Source organism: Narcine bancroftii, chromosome 1 (genome assembly GCF_036971445.1).
Source record: "Narcine bancroftii isolate sNarBan1 chromosome 1, sNarBan1.hap1, whole genome shotgun sequence".
Classification (NCBI taxonomy): Eukaryota; Metazoa; Chordata; class Chondrichthyes; order Torpediniformes; family Narcinidae; genus Narcine; species Narcine bancroftii.
In genome coordinates, this window is record NC_091469.1 from 368,453,824 (window position 1) to 368,476,137 (window position 22,314).

Genomic DNA, 22,314 nt, shown 5'->3' on the forward strand with positions numbered 1-22,314 from the left:
TAGGGATAGTTAAATTCCACTGCAAAACAGATTTAGCTTTTGTAGTTGATAACACTCTGCTGTGAACTCTTCCAGCTGTCATTGAATGGAGGGGCTCTTCAAGGACAAAGCCTTCTCACTGCCACAGGAGGTTTTGTCACCACTGAGGCCATGCTCTGGACTGCATGATGCACAGGACCAGACAGATTGACTCTTCATGTGCAAACTGAGTAGCCCAGTATCTCAGAATTTTCACTTGTACACAAAAGACTGTATTTAATTTAGCATTTGTTAATTTTTTTTTACTATCTACAGGGGCAAGCTGATTTGCTGAAACATGCTAAGATTGAAGCACTGGACAACCTGAAGCAAATCCAGTATGCTGCAGTGTCTTGTGGTCTGAACAAGCCTGGCACTGGGAATGCAGAATCATCGAAAGCAAGGCAAAGCCTAGAGGCCATACCTGAGAAGGAAAGTGTGGATTTTGGAGCTGGGGACCGAGCTGCAGAATCACACCAAAATATAACCACTGAAAAATCCATCAAAGCCACCAAATGAAAACAACCATACAGAACACTTGGTTGAGACACAAAAGCCTTCTTAGGTTGGTTGGTTTGAGTACTTTGGGAATTCTGAAGCACAATTCTGCGCCTTGGTCAAATATGACAAATGGAGTAACACTTCTCCAAGTGAAAACATGCTACTAGTGATGGAAATTTCTTACTGCTTTAAACAAGTAGTCGACTTGCCATTGAATGTTCATCTGCCAAACTAATGTGTATATATGATGTCACAAAAAAAATCAGTTAAAGTGTCACTTTTTTTCTAGTAACTTATGCTGCCTTTTTACATTCTTTTTGTAAATGTAACATTTCTCTAGTTACCTAAAATACATGTCAACATTTGAGTGCAAAATAGTTGTTATACAGAAAAATATGTAAAGTATATATAAAAATACAATGAAGTGTTTGTAGTGAAGCCACCTAAACATTGCAAAGCTTGTTGAGCCATAAGTGGAATCACGTATCATTGATTGAGATCACTGAATTTCAGTGCACTTTATGATGACCATTATCAAGGAAAAGCTGGAAAAATCCCGTTTTTAAAAAAACACATTTGAAGTACTTGTACCCAGTGTCTGGTGACCAAATAGACAGCAGCTTTCAGCAAGTTGTTGTAATATCTATAGTTTTTATTTCATGAAGAGGAATGTTCAGTTTAATAATTTCCACAAGGTGTCCAAGCAAGTGAAGTTATTCATGCAGTGCATTGCCAGCAGTCATGATCGTCCACATTGCTAAAAGTATGCAATCTACACAGAAAGAGGCAGCACGGTTGGTGTAGCGGCTCGCACAGTGCTGTTGCAGCGCCAGTGATTGAGGCCAGAGTTCGAATCCCGTGTTGTCCATAAGGAGTTTGTACATTCTCCCCATGTCTGCGTGGGTTTGCTCCAGGTGTTCTGATTTCTTCCCACTGTTCAAAACATACTGGGGTTTCTAGGTCAATTGAATGTCATTGGTAGCATGGCTCATGGACCAAAAGGGCCTTGTTACCATGCTATACGTTTAAATTTAAAAACTTCCACCTCTCTTTCGCAAAAACAGAGAATAAGAGCAGGCTCTTTAACCCTGCCCTACCCTTCATTATGATCACAGCTGATCAATGGTGGTCTCGACTCATATGCCAGTTCCCCATAACCCTCAATTGCACTTATGATCTGTCCGTCAGTGCCCTCAGGGGCAGAGAATTCCAGCAATTCACATCCTCTGAGAGAAGAAATTTGTACACAATTGGGTTTTAAATGACGAGCCCTTATTTTGTAGCAATGTCCCTTGTTCATAACTCTCGCACAAGTAGAAACGTTTATCCTATCGTCATTTTGGGATTGGACATGTTTAAATAAAGTTACCCTTTATTCGCTGAATTCCAAGAAATGCAGACCCAAACTTCCCAATCTCCGTTGATAGGACAATCCTCCTATCCCAGGAATTAGCCTCTTCTAAGACTGTGAATTACTTGAACATATAAAAATAAAATGTTAACTTCATCATTATTGGCAATGTTAAACAACCAGTTTTTGCGTTTATTTAGAGTGAAGCAGCAACAAAAATTTTCAATTTTTTAAAATAAAAATTAGTGGTCTCCTGAAGAAGGGCTCAGGCCTGAAATGCTGACTGCCTTTTGCTTTCTGTGGATGCTGCATGACCTGCTGAGTTTCTCCAGAACTTCGTGAACTGCACAAATTAGTAGTCCGGTGTGCAAAATAATTTAGTAATTGTTATGGATTTTTGATCCGTGTTTTTAGATTTGTTGTGAACAAATTCACTGCTGTATTTAATTTGTAGTTTCAATGATATCTCAGAAAAAGACTGAAGAGACATGTTATGAAAGGTTCATTCTTACTCAAAAAAAACACAAGGGCATATGAAAATTGTAGAGGCCAACAAACCCTTGCTCAGTCCTTCCACCTAGCCCTGGAGGCTATTACCTTCCAATTGCCATTCCTTCCAATGTTCAATTCCTCTTTAATCCTTCCCACCCTTCGACTCCACCAGTTTACCAAGCATTAGTCATTTAAACCTGTCTCCTCTCCCTGATCTGTATTCCTGGCCCTTAATAGTTGTGACAATCAGCAAGATATTATTAGAGTTCAATTGATCTAACCTCTTAAGTATTTATTTATTATGTCCTTTGAGTTTTCTGTTCTTACAGGTTCTTAAAATGTAATCTTTCGGTGAGAGGTCAAATTACCTTGTACATACACGTAACAGGTGGCTGTTCAGAGAGGAGAATTAGATGGACGTTAGGACATTAAAATTAAATATCTTAAGTCAGTCTTCAAATTCTTGTCTTTCCTTTTGCTGGCTTCAATGTCTGGATACCTTTACTGCAGAATAGCAGTCTGAACTACAGGCATGGCCTTGTCCACACTCATCACGTTCTGGAATTTCCAATATTACTTAATCTTCAGAGGAAAATATAACCACATTTTCTCGAGCACAAAGTTACATTCCTCCTAATATTTTGACTGATTAACCTTAAAAAATATGGAGACAAAATTATAAATCCATTCAAAATTCTTGGATTGAAATGTGAATTAGTTCTGAAAAGTTTAGTGTTCTATCATTTACTGACTGCAAAAACTAACTCAATGAAATTACTATTTTTTAATTTTAAAATGTATTTCTGTCTTACTGTTTACCCAGATCTCTGATGGAGTATTGCCTTAGTTTTACTCCGCAATATGTATAGTTGGGGAAAAATAATAATTTTGAAGTTAAATTATTCTACACCTGTGTTCACTCATGCACAGGATCTAAGTTTGTTACCTTCTTGAATGTATTCAAAAAGCACCTCAGTAATTATACATGCAAGAATCTTCCAAAGAAAATATGCATGATTTCTCTAGTTGGTAGTTGTTGGGCCAATCTTGTCATTTTATAAAATCATGGCTGACCTTTAGGTTCACATTCCTATTGATCTATATTGATCTCTTATTCAAAATCTATCAATCTTAACCCTGAACATATTCAAGATCAGTTCTCTAGAGATTCACAACCCTCTGAATTCACAAATTTCTCCTAACCTCATTTCCAAGACTGAGAATCCCAATCTTGAGACTATATCTTCTGATAATAAACTCGCCTGTTCAAGAAAACTTCCTCAGAATGTCTATCTTGTCAAATTGACTCAGAATCAGATTACCTGCATTTTCTCCAACACCAGTAAGAAGTGGCCTATCCTACTTCATCTCCTCTCATAGAATAACTTCCTCATTCCTGAAACTCTTCAAGTGAACCCAGTTAGCACTGCCTTGAAGAGAAGCAAGTCTTTCCTTAGTTATGGATATCCAAACTACACACACTTTCCATGTGTGGATTAACCAAAATTCTGTATAGACACTCTGTATCCCAAATCTCTTTGAAATAAAGGCCAATAATCTGCTTTGCTTCTTAAATTCTTGCTTTAACAGCATGTTAACTTCATGCACTGCCACACATAAGTTCAACAATATTCTGACATTTGTAAAGTTACCATTATATGAAAAATAATTGGTTTTCTTCCAAAATAACCTCACATTTTTTCACAATACCCTAGCTGCCACTTTCTCCATTTGCAGACCGCTTGACCTGCCTTGCAGTTCCCTTTCCCACCAAACTTGGTATCGCAAGCGATAATAAATCACACATCAATCTTCCCTGGTCCATTGGTACTAATGAACAGCCTTTGGGTAATGTTTTTGCAGCATATTTCAAATATGCAGTGTTCAATCAATGGCTCTTGCAACTCCATATATATTTAAACTAAACATAAAATTCAGAAGAGCTGTCATCAAACAGCTACCTAATTTGCAATCAATCCTTGGAATGTTAAACATGATTCCATAAGCTGCATCCAAGAAGTGTTTGCTGAAATGTCCTCAGCAAATCAGATTAAATTACTTCCTCCAGGCAGTCCTTGTCAACAAATTTGGCTAACTCCTGCTGCACTTTATGCCACAGCATGTTAATTTTAAATCTCTGGAAGAATGTTCACTTACACCTTTTGCCTCCACAGATGCTGATTGACCCACTGAGCTTTTCCAGCATTGTTTTTGTTCAAGATTCCGGCGTCAGCAGCCTTTTTTGTCTCAGTTTATATATCTACTGATTTTCCATGAGATGAAGATCGGTACAATCCTGAAAATGTCACAAAATCCCTCTATTTTGCACTTCATCCTCAGGTTTTAAATTTTTATCTGGTTTAAAGTATTTGGAAAGACTTCACTACTCCATTTTCCTTCCTGACTATAAATAGATAATTGTTTTCAGATATCCAAATACAGTAAACTTGCCAGTGGAAATCTGTTCTCTGTTAGACATGTCACTTAATTTTCTTTTGGATTGGCTTGGTGCATGAGGTAAAATTGTAAAATCTGACTTAAAATTTCTAAAAAAAAAGAAATAAACTGCCTGTCTCTTTACTATTAACAGATTTTTATTATATCCAGATCTACTTAGGATGTCCTAAATATTTAAAAAGAAATTTGCATCGTGTAACCTGTTCAAAACTGAGGTCAGGAAATTGCAACTCAAATGTCCAGTTATTATTATCTCTTCTTTGCCATGTTGTTCTGTCTTCAATTCCTTTGAGCTTCATGGTGTGTTCTATCATGATCCAAGTTTATTAATAGCTTCTATTCTCAATTGCCAGTCCAGAAATTTGTACACATCTGAAATATGTTTTCCATCTGTGGAGATTAAACAATAGTATATTTTTGATTTGTCAGGAAAATCAGCTTGCACTAAGTTGAAACTTTATTCTCTTAAGACAATTATGTCTTTACAAGTAGCCTATACAAGTAATCCATAACATTGATGTATGTAATGTACTAATTTACAAGAACTCCATATTGATTGATAGCATGTTTTCTTACAATTGGAAGATCTTTTGAATAAATCAAGTTTTATTTTGGCAATCTCCGATGTAGTAGATTATCCCTGCTCATCCTTCTATGTAGAGAACAGATACTAATTGTAAGTAACACTGAAAACACCATTTGCAAATCTCAGAAATTCAATAGTGGGATCTAGTCCAGTGAATTGGTTGACATTGTAAGTCAATGAGCTTGGGCACTCATTTCTCTTGGCTGTCCTTCAAACTTATTTCCATCAGCTGGGTATATTTTGTCAACCTAACCCTGAATATGCATCAAACTGATTAAAAAAAAGATAAAGGTGACCCTGACCAATTTTACAAACCTGAACTGAGCCATATTTTGTGCATTCACATTTGACTAAGCCATGCAGAAGTGCTATGGCTCAATACACATTTCTGACCTGGTGTGACAATGATCAGCCTCATCAAAGCAAGGATAAATATGTTTCTTAAAATATTCAGAGTAAGCTTTGCATGCTTATTGATCTATGACATAGTTGCTCAGAGACAATATGTGCAAATAATTGCACCGGAAACTTATTTGGATTAACTGCATAATCAAAGTCAGTGAAATTCTTTATTGCCATTGTGTTTTGTTGCATGATTGTCTGAAATTCAACCAAAACTTATCAGAATCATCTAAATCAAGTAAAATAAATTGCTTTAATACCTAATTGTAAAATCCTATGCAACCTTCATCAACGTGCAACTGCAACATCAATTCTAAATTTCACAAGAGACCTTTGTTTGATCCGAGCAGCATAATATTAGAGTAATTATCGATTTTGTAAAATTAAGTGAATTTCAAAAATACATAATCCTACCTGACTTCTAGACATTATTGAAATGTATTTGAAAATTATGGAAAGAAGCTGCTAAATAACTGTATCAGAATATATTGAAAACAATCTTGTCCTCAAAGCCTCAGACTGGACAAACAGATCAAGATATTCATTCAAGTTTGGAATTAATAAATTCTTGAATTTTAAAAATGTATGCAACTACTGACAATATAATTTTCAGTTTGCAAAAATGTTATATACATTTTAATCATATATGTTTATAATAGAATGTAAAAACAATAGTTCTGGACATTGCAAAGTCAATGTAAGAATTATGATTAATAAGATTATGTCTGATAAGTTTAATTTAGGAAAAATTAGTAAAAATTGGTAAAAATTAGAAATAGTACTGGAATTTTTTTTAAGATTCACGTCAGAAAAAAGTACTGGAAATGATCAACAGGTCGGGCAACATCTGGTAAGAGAGAAACAGAGTTGATCTTTCAGATTGATGACCTTCTATCATAAAGCATTTGTATTGATGGAATGCCTGATTTACTTTCTTGTTCTGTTACACTTGTACTGTGTCATAAAACCACGGTACTTTCATCTGTTCACTTTTGCCAGTAAAACTGAACTTGTAATTAACATTTCCACCAAAAAATTATTTCACTGGCAGGATTTTTGAAAAGTCACTAGTTCCACATATAAATGCAACAGTACTGTGAAGATTTTTTTTAATTAAAAGGCAATTTGAAATCAATTGTCTGCTTTAATACAACATTCATATATATTTAAGGTAAAAGATGGTATTGTCAGATTAAAATGCTGTTTCCAAAAACACTAATGTTGTCATTTATTGACTTAAAAGGTATAAAACAAAGAGTTAAAACAAGATGCATTTTCCTTACTGAAGATCAACTATTATATTGATTTAATTCCATGTTCTGCTAACCTAATGTAATATTGCAGTGTGGAAGAAAAAGCATTTTGAACTTGAAGAAAATTAGAGTTCATTGGAGAAAACACTTCTGAATTAACAGAATGTTCCTGACTTAGAGAATTACAATGCCAGCAATCAGGGTTCAATCCACAGCTGTCAGTACAGAACTTGTACGTTCTTCCTCAAAGAAATTTATTTCAAATTCATACTTAGGCAGTTCTTAAGGGTTATTATAACAGTACTGAAAGAAACTGAGGATGACGAGTTCCCTGCATTCTGAGGTGACTGAGGAAGGTGATGTGGGAACTTGCACTCAGCCACAGTTAGGGAGAATGATGTAGTGAACAGGTGGGTAGCTTATGAGTTGGTGTGATCCTTCCTTCTCTATGAACCAGGAGTTAGGGCTTGAGGTTCTCCATATCAGATCAAATGATCCTCCAGTTTTGAACAGTCATAAACCAGAGATTCCCACCATTCAGTGGAGATGTTACAGATTTTCAAAGAGGCTTTCAGAACATCCTTGAATCAGTTCAACCTGGCAACTCCTTGTTGAGACAGAGAGATTCTGAGCAATCTGACCCCTCCATCAGAGCCAATGCAGCATAATTAGACCATGATGCCAGGAATATTTGTCTGGAAAGGGACACTAATGTTGGTTTGTTTATCATGTAAGTGGATTCAGAGGCCTTCAGAGACACGGATGATGGTGCCTCTCCAATGCTTTGAGATGTTATTACAAGGAATCTATCTCAAAATTGTTCTGATGGGCAGGGATCACTGATGCCCAGTACATTGTGGCTTTGTAATTGGTTTGGGGGTCTTGATTTTTGAGGATATCCAAAGGCAGTGCTGGTGCATTGGACCCAGTGGGGGATTTCATCTACAATATCTGCCGATGTTGAGAGGTGATTTCCACATTTGAAAAGTGGCCCATATTTTCTCCGAACTTGACGACTTTTATTATTAGAAATAGGTGTTAGACAGCAGAGGTAGATTGGTAAACCTTAGCAGTACAGTGTAGATGGATACTTGAGGGTCTGCAAGTCCACAGGGAGGGACTGGGGCTGTTAAAGGACTGTTTCTGTGTGTTGTTTTGAAGATTTTAAGTGTGCAGTCCCTGTACATTTTAGTAAATGAATTGTTGATGACTTAGAGCTCAGCATTATCTGATGCTGCATCTCAATGACCAAGGTTGCTATGACCTTGGATTTGGAGTCAAGGTAACACATGGAATAGTTTCCCATTTTCTTGTAGATTAGCTCCATTCCTGCTAAAGTTTGTTGAAATTGAAGTGTAAAATTGCAACAAAATTGATAAAATTATTGGCGCATGGGTGCACTGGCGCATGGGTGCACTGAGATTGTGACCGTTGTGGACTTGCAGGGGAGGATAATGGCTTACAAGACTTTGTATGCTGATGTAAAGATTTTAAAAAACCAGCTGGCAGTCAAATTTAAAAATTAACGTTATTGTCATGCACACAAACACACATTTGCTGTAAAGGCACACAAAACAAAGGCACACAAAATGACGGTACTAGCCTGGCACCCCCATCAATAAGAGAAAGGGATGCAAAAGAGAGTCTCTACAGAGACACCGAGTATCCATGGATTCACATCCTGCACACTGATAACCTCTGCAGTAGCACAGCCTCCTGTCCATTCCAGAGATGAACCCGAGCTCCGAGCTCAGAACCTCAGATATGGTCATCCTGTTTGTTCCAGTTTGAACCCCCAATATGATCAAGAAATTGCTAACACCCAGGACCCTTCAGGATCCCTTCTCACCAGGAGCATCCTCTTGAATCCTGGTCCTGATACCTGTTCCTCACAAGCCAGTCTCCTGCAACCCACAGCCAGGTGTGTGTCCTTTGATCTCTTGAGCCCCTTTATTTTGGAGCTAGGCTGCAGGAAAGGAGAGAATCTGTGTGGGTCATTTCTTTACCCTTCCCTTAAAGATTTAGCTGAAGGTATTTCAGAAAGTCTTTCCTTCTTTACTATTTTCTCTGAAGAAATGGGGTAATCTTCTTCTCTACTTTATTTGCAGATATGCTCCTCTGACCTTTTGATACCTTATAGAATACCCCTAATTATATTACAGATTGGTTGTAGTACATAAAAGTGTTGGAGACTCTCATGCAGCATCCATGGAAAGCAAAAGGCAGCCAACATTTCAGTTCTGAGCCCTATTTAAGGAGTGCCAAAAATCAGACAGACGCCCAAATAAGAGAGGGAGGGAGCACAGGTTAGCAGGTAGGAGAGGGAAGGAACTGAAGTCTCATTGAGAGAGGTGGGTGGAAGGCTGAGAAAAAAATTTACAATGAGAGAAGGAGGCTGAGGAGCTAGAAGAAGGGAGGCAGAGGTATGAGGGAAAGAGACCGAGAGAGGTGATTAATGGAAATTGGAGGTGGATATTTATGTTTGGTTGGAGATTGCCAAGACAGAACATAAGATGTTGTTCCTTCAATTTACGAGTGGCCTCAACTTGCCATGTCTTTAAAAACATCACAAGAGAGAGTTGCACTCACCTTACTTTGTTAAAATGCCAAAGGAGCTGTGTACAATGCTGGCACCTCCTGCTTCACTCCCAGATTCAATCCTGAAAAGTGAGCCATCGCCTTAAAGCCTGTTCTCCACTGCAGTGGCACACCAAGGTGCATAAAGCTGGCATGGAATAAAGGAAAACAGGAGGGGGCAAGCGAGGACACATGTCTTGAGTGAATGCAACCTCATTCCCTTACCCTCAGCCCCTCCCATACAACACACTACTGTCAGAGATCACAGTGTGCACATGACAAGTGATTAGATTAATTTGATTCAGTGAGATGCAGGAACAGCTATAAGAAAAGCAATAAAGACATAGCAGAGATTAAGGTGTCAATGTCACAGAGAGTTTAATTCCTGACTGCTTGATGGCTAGTTGCAGGGTTTGCTCCTAGTTTGACTGTGAGATGAAAATGAAGCTCAACCCTTCGATCCAATTTCCATTGGATATCATCATGTGTGAATAATACTAGATAAATAAGGGCAGTGCAATGGAGTTTCACACACAAAAGCCCCATCCAAATTCAAGTAAGTAAAACGGGCACAAACATACCAGAACATGAGTAAATGCTTGTTTATACTTAAGTTCTGTCTTTGCTTTACTCCACACTTTCTAACGGATAGGAAGGGCTGAGAAGTATATGGACCAAAGACAGGCAAATGGAAGTAGCCCAGGGTAATGATAGTGATTGTGGTTGCAAGGCAACTAGCAATGCCTTACTGTCTGATTATACTTCGCTGCCACAGAGGAGGAGACACATAGTTTTCTTACGTGTCGTGGGTGATGAAGCCCTGGAGGTGTATAATAACCTCACATTTGCTGCAGAAGGAGACAAAATGAAACTGGAAAAAATAATGGAACAGTTTGAGTCATACAGCATACCTAAATGTTACATGTCATTCGAGAGGCACAGATTTTTCACATGTGTACAGAAAACGGAAGAAAGTATTGATCAGTATGTGACTGAATTGAGAAACAGAAGAAAAATGAGTGAACTTGGTAGACTGACTGACTCGCTGACAAAAGACAGAGTTGTGTGTGGTATTCTAGATAATAGTCTAAGGGAAAGTTTTAGTGCATGTAAATGTGAACACACAAACAAGTTTTTAAATGTTGACAATGTTGAAAATAATGAAAATGTAAGTTCATGGTGTTAAAGTTAAAATTGCAGAGTTATATAAAGAATAATTAAAAGTAAGTTACTTTTGTTTTAAGAAAGGGAGATGTAATGATAGTGATCATGGTTGCAAAGCAATTAGCAAGGCCTTACTGTTTGATTAGACTTGGCTGCCAGCAGGGGCTGACACAGAGCAGGAGGCACACAGAATGCTGGATCTGTAATGGAGGCTTGTAGCCTCGTGCCATGCCTCTTGTGCTGTTCATATCAATTTTAAAGTAAAGAACCTTTTCCTTCATCCATGCGTTGTCTAAGAACAAATACAAGATGAAACACCCAGAAAGCTATGGATGAGATGGGCTGAAGGTCCTGTTTTGAGCAGTGTAATCCCATAACAGTGGAGTCCATGCAGCCCAGCCCAGCCTCTAAGTCAATATCCCTCTAATATTTCTGTGATCCATTATTCCATTCTCCCTCCAAATTCTCCCAACCGACACATCCACAATCTTAAAAGCTTTCAACTTGTTTCCCATTCTCTTTTTAGAAGCTTGTTATTAACTTGGTTTTTTTTTATCTTCCCAACTTTAACATTTAACGTTCCCTATTTTAAAATAAAAGATAAAATAAATGAATACAAATAAATGATGTAATGCCCCTTTAATTTTTTTTATTTAAAATACTTCCTAATTTGAATTACAAATCACCTGATACTCAACTGTCAATTAGATGGCTCATCTCGTGCTGTTCAATGTGTTGAAGGTACCTTGAAAGCAATCAGGTAAGGGACTCCAGATTGTTGCTAACTGAAGAAACAATGGTACATTTAAGTTTGGGTGGTAAATGACTTGGATGGACTGGTCCTTCATTAGATTTGAAAACCTTATTTTTCCATACAGTTGTTTGAGTTTGGCAAATGTTACTGAAGAACACTTGGCACCTGTTGCAATGCAGCAGACATATTTGGATGCTTGCAGACAGTTCAGGTTTGTGTCATTAGATGTGGCACAGATAAACTAGATTGTTTTGAGAATTATATTCAGCTGCATTGATTTACTACTATTGCATGCATCAAGTTAAATGAAGGAGCCTATCACACAGCTGACTGTCCCTGCAATGAAGGGGGGGGGGGAGGGTGAGTCTTCTGCAGCCCTTGCTTTGAATGAGACACTAAATCAAAACTCTTAACGCAAATTTAAAGTAATTCGCATCACTGTCGGAGGGGTCAAAGCATTAGATCAGAGGTTTTCAAACTGCCCCTCTAAACTCACATACCACCTTAAGCAATCCCTACAACCATCGGTGCTCTGTGATTAGTAAGGGATTGCTTAAAGTGGTCTGTGAGTGGGAAGAGAAGGTTGAGAATCACTGCTCTAGACCCAATTGTTACTGAAATATTTTGTTGAGAAAATTTGTCATTGGCCCATTTCCTTTGGAATTAAGAAACTGCACATAATGAGTCAATTAGGTACAATTAAAACAGTGGTTTTAAACTTTTTCTATCCACTCACAGACCACCTTAAGCAATCCTTTACTAATCACAGAGCACCTATGGCATATGGATTGCATAAGGTGGAATATGAGTTTAGGGGGCAGTTTGAAAACACTGCTTTAGATGGTCAGGAGATGAACCACTTCATTTTAATGAGCATGTACGAGCTTTTTTGGTAATTTTGGACCCAAAAGTGTTGATGGGAGAGCCTCTGCGGCTTTCTCTTGTTTGGTGATGAAAATTACGTAATGTTTGGCTACAATGAATTGTAAGATTTAAATAAATGTTGTTCTTTTGCCTCTTGGCCTCGCATGTTTTTGTTCCTTAAGCTTCCTTCTCCTGTGCTCTTTGAGGCCAAGTGACTCTCTTAATTATTGAGCTCTGCTCCCTCTTATAAATAATTTTGTCTTTCAGTAGGCCAAAGCTGCTTGATTTGGTCAATGTACTCCAGTGGCAAAAAAACACAATATATTTTGTGCCCTTCAGAGCAGCAGGCAGGGTTCTCTCTCTGCTTACAGAGTCATGTACCACAAAACAGGCTCTTTGATCCAAATCGTCCGTGATGACCAATTTGGATTTCTGGCCTAATCTTATTTAACCCATATCCTTCACAATTATTCCTTTCCAAATGTGTAATGTGAGCTGTTTTTAAAGTGAGGCTGCGATGGGTTTTACTTCCTGTGTGGCTTGTATACAGCTTGGAGGCCATGCGGTGTTGCAGAGGAAAAACAAGCCTCTGTGTGTGTGTGTGTGTGTGTGTGTGTGTGGTGATATGTAATTACACCAATAGGTCACCAGGGGTCATCCTGGTGACCTTGTATATAAAGCAGTCCAGAGCTACAGTCTAGCCTTCCAGGTTCGTCTTGCAGAAAGACAAGACCTCTCAGTGTACATATTAGTTTATTAAAGCTGTCTTATATTTGCAATGTTGTTGTGGTTATTGTCAGTACAATGTGTGTGTCTATATGTACAGCTGTTCCAGATAAAGTGGGTCTTTTGATCATGAAGTTGTTAAGTGGTCCTTTATCGAAGTAGTAGTCTCTTCAATCTGAGGCGCCTGCAAGCTCACACCAAGACACAAGAGAAACTTGTCCGTGAACTACTCTTTGCAGACGATGCCGCTTTAGTTGCCCATTCAGAGCCAGCTCTTCAGCGCTTGACGTCCTGCTTTGCGGAAACTGCCAAAATGTTTGGCCTGGAAGTCAGCCTGAAGAAAACTGAGGTCCTCCATCAGCCAGCTCCCCACCATGATTACCAGCCCCCCCACATCTCCATCGGGCACACAAAACTCAAAACGGTCAACCAGTTTACCTATCTCGGCTGCACCATTTCATCAGATGCAAGGATCGACAATGAGATAGACAACAGACTCGCCAAGGCAAATAGCGCCTTTGGAAGACTACACAAAAGAGTCTGGAAAAACAACCAACTGAAAAACCTCACAAAGATAAGCGTATACAGAGCCGTTGTCATACCCACACTCCTGTTCGGCTCCGAATCATGGGTCCTCTACCGGCACCACCTACGGCTCCTAGAACGCTTCCACCAGCGTTGTCTCCACTCCATCCTCAACATCTATTGGAGCGCTTACATCCCTAACGTCGAAGTACTCGAGATGGCTGAGGTCGACAGCATCGAGTCCACGCTGCTGAAGATCCAGCTGCGCTGGATGGGTCACGTCTCCAGAATGGAGGACCATCGCCTTCCCAAGATCGTGTTATATGGCGAGCTCTCCACTGGCCACCGTGACAGAGGTGCACCAAAGAAAAGGTACAAGGACTGCCTAAAGAAATCTCTTGGTGCCTGCCACATTGACCACCGCCAGTGGGCTGATATCGCCTCAAACCGTGCATCTTGGCGCCTCACAGTTTGGCGGGCAGCAACCTCCTTTGAAGAAGACCGCAGAGCCTACCTCACTGACAAAAGGCAAAGGAGGAAAAACCCAACACCCATCCCCAACCAACCAATTTTCCCCTGCAACCGCTGCAATCGTGTCTGCCTGTCCCGCATCGGACTTGTCAGCCACAAACGAGTCTGCAGCTGACGTGGACTTTTTACCCCCTCCATAAATCTTCGTCCGCGAAGCCAAGCCAAAGTTACCACATAATTTTAGCAGAGAGGTGAACTGGTTTTGTGGAAGTGTTAACCCGTTTTGAACCAGATCAATGCTGCTTGTTAGGGGAAACCCCACCATTGACTTTCACAAAAACCCTAGAGATTGTCCAAGTCATGGAGATGTCTGTAATAATGCCAAGGATATCCAGAAAGGACTGGTGGGTGGCGGGGGCGGGGGCGGGGAGGTTGGTGGTTGCAATCAGCAGTAGTAAACCAAGTCAGGAGAGAGAATGGTATACAGACAAAGGGGGTGGAATGTTTTCAGTGTGGAGGGATACACTATGCAAATGAGTGCCGATTCAAAGACATTGTCTGCTATGGTTGCTTGGACATGGTGAATTATTATGGTAAGTTTCTTCCTGACCCTTCAAGGGTTTTGGCCCCACTGTATAAGTTATTGCTCAAGGGGTAGTGAAGTGAAGAGCAGGAGGAAGCTTTCAAGGACGTGAAAGAACTCCTCCACTCAGTGAAGCTGCTGGTTTATATGGCCCACCCTTTCATGTGATGCCTCACCCTATAAAAATAGGGCCCGTTCTCTCACATCTAATGGAGGACTGTTCAGAGAAGCCTATTGCTTCACATACCCTAACGGCTGCTGAGGAGGGATATTCACAGCTGGACCAGAAATATTTGACCAATGTTTTTGCAGTCAAATGTTTTCATCAGTCCCTCCATGTAAGTGTATTCACAATTTATATGGATCCCTCCATGGAAGTGTATTCACAATTTATATGGATGATAAGCCACTGATGAGCTTGTTCAGTGAAACAAGATGCATCCCACTTCTAGCTTCAGCTAGCATTGGGCTCTCACGTTATCCCCCTACTAGTATGTACTATTGTGTACAGAGCAGGTGGGGATAATGCAAACGCCCATGCGCTGAGTCATTTACCTTTACTGGAGACACCAGATACTAAATGTATGCCATCAGTAAAGGTGACTCAGATAAACCAGTCCTGTCTCAAGTCAAGACTTTCCTTTTACAAGGATGGCTCAGTAAGAAGGAGAGGAATTACAGCCTTATGCCAAACATAAGGCAGAATTTGGTCTGCAGGATAGATGCATTTTCGTGGGGGTGGGGGGGGGGGAGGAGGTCATCATGCCTCCCCCTGGACATTCAAAGATTGTGGAGGAAGTTAATGAGACTCATCCAGGAGTGTGTCAAATGAAAACCCTTGCAAGAATGGATCTGGAGAACAAGGTAAAATCATCACGCAATGTCTGATCAATCAGAAAATGTCACCAGCAGCGCCTTTGCACCCATGGGAGTGGCCAGACCATCTCTGGTCTAGGCTACATTTGGAGTTTGTTGGCCCTTTTATGCAGCAGATGCTTCTAGTAATGGTGGATGCACTTTCCAAATGGATAGAAGCTCACATAATTGGCAACATTACAGCCCACTCGACTGTAGATAAACTCGGGCAAGTGTTTACAATGCCGGGGTTGCCTGACACTCTGGTCACTGATAATAGCCTGATGTTTACCAGTGAGCTGTTCAGTGAGTTCATGTAGCAGAATGACATTCATCCCATTCGGATGGCCCCTTTCCACCCAGCCTTGTGGTTTGGCTGAGCGGCCTGTTCAGACAGTGAAGGAAGGCCTGAAGAGGATAACAGGGGACTGTCTTAGCATCAGACTTTTATGTTTCTTGTTTAAACACCACTTTGCACTGCAGGCTACATGCATTCCAGCGGAGATGCTGATGGGGTATAGGCCCGTAAAGATTGGACCTGCTGTGCCTGGACATAAAGGCAAGAGTGGAGAGAAAGCAGGAAAAGCAGAAAGAGGGACATGATCAACATGCACAAGAAAGACAGTTAAAACTAGATGACAATCAGCAATGGCTACCCTTAGTTATTCTAAAGCAAAGTGGGCCTGTCTCCTATGTAGTTAAGCGAACTGCTGGATGTGTTTTCTGCAGACAACAGAACCATGTGCACTTGCATGAGAGGGACTCAGTTCCATGGAATTACCAATGATGAGAGAGACTACTGTGGAAGTGTGTTCCCCAGTGACTTTGCCAGAGAGTGGGACACTGGCAGAGGGGTCTGGGTCCCCTGAAGAGGATGGGCATTCCCACAGACCCCTCTTTGCCCCCAAAACCAGATCTGACCAAAATACCTTTGTTAGCAGTGCCTGCTGAGTCATTTGGGGGCAGTGCGAAGATCACAGCACACTCCTAAACCTCCTGATAGACTAAATCTTTGATTGGACAGGTTTTTTTTTAGAAGACTGTATGTGGAATCTGCCACTTTTTTGGGATTTTTTGTATTATTAAAGTGTTGCTGAAATGTTATTAAAAGTTTTAGAAGCAAGCAAGCTAATGACACCATTGTTCTTTTGTATTTGGGGCATGTCTGGCTAAGGGGGGGGAAGAAATGTTGTAATATGAGCAGTTTTTTAAAGTGAGGCTGGGAGGGGTTTTACTTCCTGTCCATCTTCTTCCTGTGTATCTTGTATGTAGTTGGGACCCACAGTGTGTTTCAGAGGGAAGACAACAGAGGAAGAAGACCAGCTTGTGTATGTAGTTTTGCAGTTCCAGATAGTTGTCCTTTGTGCTTGAAGTTGTCAAGTGGTCCTTCTTCAAAGTAGGGGTTACCAAAATATGTCTGTCCAAATATCTTTTTAATGACATTTTAAAGATCCTCTGGCAGTGGTTTCAAGATATGGACTGCCATCTGGGTGAAAATGTTGTCCCTCAGACCCTCTTAAATGTCTCCTGTCTCACTTTAAAACTTGCATGCAATGCCTTTTGGGCAAATTCAGTAGATCTTGGATTTTGTCTGCTCTTTGTCAGCATCTGAGACCAAAGTTCACCTCCCAATGCTTCCTCCACCAAGATACCCTTTGCACCTCACTGTTTAAATCTGTCAGTGCTCTTGGTAGGATCATCCAATGTTTGCATTGTGCAATGTAGTACTGCTTCAGTATGGTTCTGTGGTGGTATCTCTAACGGTATATCATCTTTATATTAGAAGCAGATAGGTTTCAGTGCTCCAAATAAAATAAATCTTGAATAATTATTAATTACACAAATTCCTCCACCATAACATTAGTACTGCGACTTAGACTAATATTTTTCTAATTGTCGTCCCCTCAAACATTTCCAAGTTGGTTTTCAATCTAATTATGACTGGTAGAATGGAAAACTAATTTTCAAAATAAGAATGGCTTATGGAAATTATTTTTAATAGGAATATTTGAGTCATTACATTTTCACTACATAATGTTCAGTTTTTATCAATTATTGATCTTCATTGGCCCTGCTCTGTCATTCTGAGGGATTTAGGCAGTAAACTGAAGCAAATCTTGCTTATAATTGCACTGTGAATTTAATTGAATTGTTTAGAACTTAAATAACACAATTAAATATATTCCATGAAGAACTCTAATGAGATTTTACTATAATTACAGCCTATTATTTGATTCTGAATTAGTCTCCAATAAATACTGCCAGTACACTTCAAAATTCAGTGCTTTATTGAACCATTTGAACTTGGCATATTCAAAGCTCCCAGCAATGAATGAGTTCAATGCTATTTGCTCATTTCACACAGAGTGAATTGAGGAGGTTATTTTCTTCCGCATGTTTAAATTCAACCAAAGGTAAATTTGAATAAACATACAATTAAGTCCAGCAGGGAGTCAAGCAGAGGTTTCATCTGTTCCATAATTAACCTGCCCCATACAAATATTTAACACACAACTAGCTTTTTTTTGTTTTGTGTTGATATTGTGGGGGAGAAGTATAAACATCAGCAGGAATATCATTCAGGATTCTCTTTGATCCTAAAAATACTCCGCCTGGGTTTCTCAGGGAGAATACTCTGGGTGTTGAATGAAGTGGAGTTTGATTCCTCAGTCAAGTTCAGCAGGGATCTGGACACAATTGGTGGGAGGCACTGCCCGTGATGTAGGGTCAGCAGGAAGAGGCTGAGCTCCTACATTGTGTCTGGAATCTGATATGTTGGGAGGTTCAGTGTGTCATGTCTGATACTTGCAGACCCCTGGAAGACCTGGTGCCTGTTCAATCCAATCATCATGTTGCCAAAGTCAAACCAGAATTTTACATTCTGTCTCTAGGGTCACCCAGGAGTCTCACAGTCTATGGTCTATACAAGCAAGGACCAGGAGCAGGCTGCACAGTCTGGGGCTGGACTAATCTCAGAAATCACTCTATCCTCTTCTTTGATCTCCATAATCACTCCTTGTAGTGTGGGTGAGAGCATGGGCTATGGGTCCTGATCGTATCTGGACTATAACACTAAATTTCTGTGCCCCACAGCCAAACAGTTCCAGTACAGTTACAACATTGGCACTGACCCAACAGAGTGGAAGATTGCCTAGATAATGTTCCGTTCACCAATAGCAGGACACATCCAATCAATCAGCTTGATGGTAATCATTTAGCAAAGTGATGGAAGCTGTCACTGACTGTGCTATTAAGCACCATTCGCAGATGCCTGCTCTGGGATTGGTCAGGACCACTTTGCTGCAGACATTGCTCCCAACACAGCTCAGAGGTGACTTGTGTGACTGGCCTCATTTGACTAAGGATAGCATTAAGGGGATCTTGTAAAAATGGTCGATGAGACTCGAGTGGAAAACTCTCCAAATCTGTTCTTGCACAAAAGAAAATATTTGTGCTTGGCAGAGGTCAATTATTCTAATCCCAGCACAACACGACAGAATTTTGTCAGAGACTTGTGTCTGACTATTTTCCACTCTTTCATTGATGCTCTCCCTTCTGCCAAAAGGACAGAAGTAGGTTATTTGCAGTTCAATTCCTTTCCCAATTCTGCAGCAAATGCGCTTCCTTGAACTAAGTCTTATGTCATCCCTATTCTAGGATTCACAATGGACCAGAAACTCAATTGAACCAGCTACACAAAAAACTGTTAAACAAGACATTCTGCAGACCCTGGGTACAAAAGTACTGAAAAAATTCTGCACCGTCTGTAGGAAGTAAAGGGTAACCAATATTTTGGACTTGAGTTTTTCAGGATATGAGCAAAAGGAAAGAAGGGGGCGGTTGGGGGGGAATTAAAATGGTTGGCAAACAGTCCTTTCAAGTGAAGCAACATTTGTGAATCTGCATGGGTCATCTACTGCATCCGGTATTTCCAATGTAGAGAGACTGGACACATAGTGGGAGATTGTTTCATTGAGCACCTTCACTCTGTCAGCTGCAATAGCAGGGTCATCCCATTAGCTAACCATTTTAATTCCATGCTTGATTCCCACACCAATATGTCTTTCCATGGCCTCATTCACTGCCAAACCAAGGCTACCCATAAATTGGAGTAGCATCACCTTGTATTCCATCTTGTCACTCACCAACCAGATGGCATTAACATCAACCTCGAATTACAGTTAAACCTGATGCATCATCAATTACTCAGGACTATAGTTGAGAAACCAATAGGCTTTTATTCACTTAAGAACAATGGCACATCCATACTGTCTGAATGTCCTGCACTGAGGAGAGGGCTGTGGAACAGCCATCTTTATACAGGAACCTGTGGGGAGGGGGCCACAGTACAATTGGCCAATAGATGTACATGACCAGACAATGATACACAAGTGGTTCACCACAAACCCCTCTCTAAGTCTCCCTCTTTCCTTATCCCTCTGACTCTTTCTTCTAACTCCCCCATTCCCTTCCCTTCTCTGATCACTTCTCAGCTTTTATTCTCTTCTATCCTCCCACCTGTATCCACATGTGACCTCATCAATTAGTCTATGCTCCTCCATCCTTTTCTCCTCCTCACATTTTTTAACTGGCACCTGCATTTCTTTTATTCACTCCTTTGCCTCAAGCCCAAAACATTGGTTACCCTTTACTTCCTTTAGATGCTGCAGGACCTGGTGATTTTCCTTCAGCATGTCCGTACTACGGTTACAAAGGCAGATCAGCAATGAGATGGCTAGATATTGCTAGGGTACATCTACCACCCATGATGCACACAGTGGGAAGGAGATGGAATACTCTTCACCTGCTTGGATGAGTGTATTGCAATAAGGTCAAAATGCTTGACACCCATCCAGGATTGGAGAGCCTATCACTCCAACAAGCATCCAAAACATTTATTCTCTCCACCACTGATGTGCTATGGTGTGCATCTTCCACAAAATAAGTGACTTTCACCCTTCTAGCAACTTCCAAACCCAGGACCTCATCCATCAAGAAAGGCAGCAGGCACCTGAGGACCACGCCACTTTCCAATTTCCCACTCTGATGTGCACTATCTTAATTTTGAAATATGTCATTGGATTTAATCCCTGGTATTCCTTACTGAACAGTACAATGCCTTCATCAGCAGGACTGCTGTGATTCCAAGTGGTTCAATAGAAAAGCAAGGATGTAACATTGAGGCTTCATAATGTGTTGGTCAGGCCACATTTTGGGGGAGAAGGCAGGAAAATGGCGTTGAAAGGGAAAAATAAATCACCTATGATTCAAACAGTAGAGCAAACTCGATGGGCTGAATGGCCTGATTCTGCTCTGACATCTTATGATTTTTGTGTCTACCTTCTCAAAGATGGTTAAGGATGGGAACTAAATGCTGGCTTGCCAGCAATACCAGATCTTAGATTTGAAAATTATGGCACCGCTGAATCTGCTGTAACAGCAGTGCTGGTGCAGAACCAGGAGAGTGGAGACACATCAGGGTCCTACAGCCTGATCATGACTCCAACCACTCCATACAGCCTTTTAAAGGAGCTGACAGTATTTTTTTAACATCTTTAAACCACAGAGGTCTGTGCCCAGGATGGCCATGCCCATTCTTGGCATCAGACCTCGAGGGGTTCTGGACTCTGGGGGATCATTGGACTGGGGCAAGGCACCAGAAGTGGGAGATTTACCCCTGCTGAGAAGGAGAAGCCTAGGAGACTGGGCAGGATAGGAGGTTATGGCAGCGGACCAGAAAGTGTCTCAGCAGCCTGTAGCTGCTGGAGGCTAGTTCCTCAGAACCAGGCATTATGAGCAGGATTCGACAGGGTGCTGATGGTCAGGAGGGTTTCCAAAAGGCCTCGGACACTGAAAGCTTCCTGATTGTATTGAAGCTTCAGAAATGGGAGCTCTGGTTTGGCAATGAATCAAGCAGGAGGTTGTGTAGCTGCAGAGGCTGCAGGAGCACAGGAGATGAATCCATAGACACTTGGTGTCTCTGAAGAGAATCCTTTTTGCTTCTCTTTTATTGTTGGGTCTTGGGCTTGTGGTGCCTCTTCATGCGCCTTTACAGCAGGTAAATGTTGACAATTTTTTGTGGTATGCTTGGAGCAAAATGATTTTTTTTTTAAAGTTGTACAATTTCTGGCCTGCAACTATCTTCCTTGATGAAGAAGACCATGAGAGTGAATTTGAAGGATTCTGTGTGTCTGTGTCAGGGGAGAAAGAAATGACTGATCTTCTTGCACATGCAAAAATATACCTTCAGAGTCCGTCAGTAAGCTGGAAGAAGTGGATGTTGAACAAGTTTTTAACATTGATAATGATGATCCAATTGGTCATTCACTGACTGATGGTGAAAAAGCTGAACTTGTTCTGCATCCAGGTGAGCGTGATGAAGAGGACTTGGTTAATACTACAGAAAAGGTGCCTATGGATGACATTGTGAACATGTGTGATGGACTTCTTGATGCACTAGAGCAGCATGCATTCAGAATAGAACAAGAGATTATGTCAGTGTTTAGAATCAAAGACAGACTGCTGAGACAAAAAAAGATTGTTAATGAGGCAGATGACACAGCGGGAAATAACTGGCGTGAAGAAATCCTAGTGTTTGTCGCTGCATTTTGTAAGCAGAGATCACGTTTTTTGGGTAAGAATTAAACATTATTTCATGCTTGAAAAACCTTCTTCTGTTATTTGCTGTTGTTTAACATGTGTTCTGCGGATGCTACTGGTCTGTTTAGAGAAAAT

General features: G+C 40.5%; 1 protein-coding gene and 2 long non-coding RNA genes across 7 annotated transcripts in view; 1 reads left to right on the forward strand and 2 right to left on the reverse strand.

The window, feature by feature from the left end:
• LOC138750832 (inactive phospholipase C-like protein 2) overlaps positions 1-7,022 on the forward strand; it is a 290,403-nt gene extending 283,381 nt beyond the window's left edge. For all 3 annotated transcript variants that reach the window (XM_069912968.1, XM_069912957.1, XM_069912977.1), the window contains one exon: positions 295-7,022. In XM_069912968.1, coding sequence (XP_069769069.1) covers positions 295-537 — 243 coding nt within the window. In that variant the 3' untranslated portion in view covers positions 538-7,022. The remainder of the gene's footprint in view (positions 1-294) is intronic.
• LOC138750856 (uncharacterized) overlaps positions 1-22,314 on the reverse strand; it is a 108,877-nt gene that overhangs the window by 53,851 nt on the left and 32,712 nt on the right. The gene's annotated exons all lie outside the window — the stretch shown is intronic.
• The window catches only part of LOC138750845 (uncharacterized), a 42,215-nt gene continuing 24,839 nt past the window's right edge, over positions 4,939-22,314 (reverse strand). Inside the window, exon 2 of the long non-coding RNA XR_011349548.1 lies at positions 4,939-5,209. This is a non-coding gene — a long non-coding RNA (uncharacterized lncRNA). The remainder of the gene's footprint in view (positions 5,210-22,314) is intronic.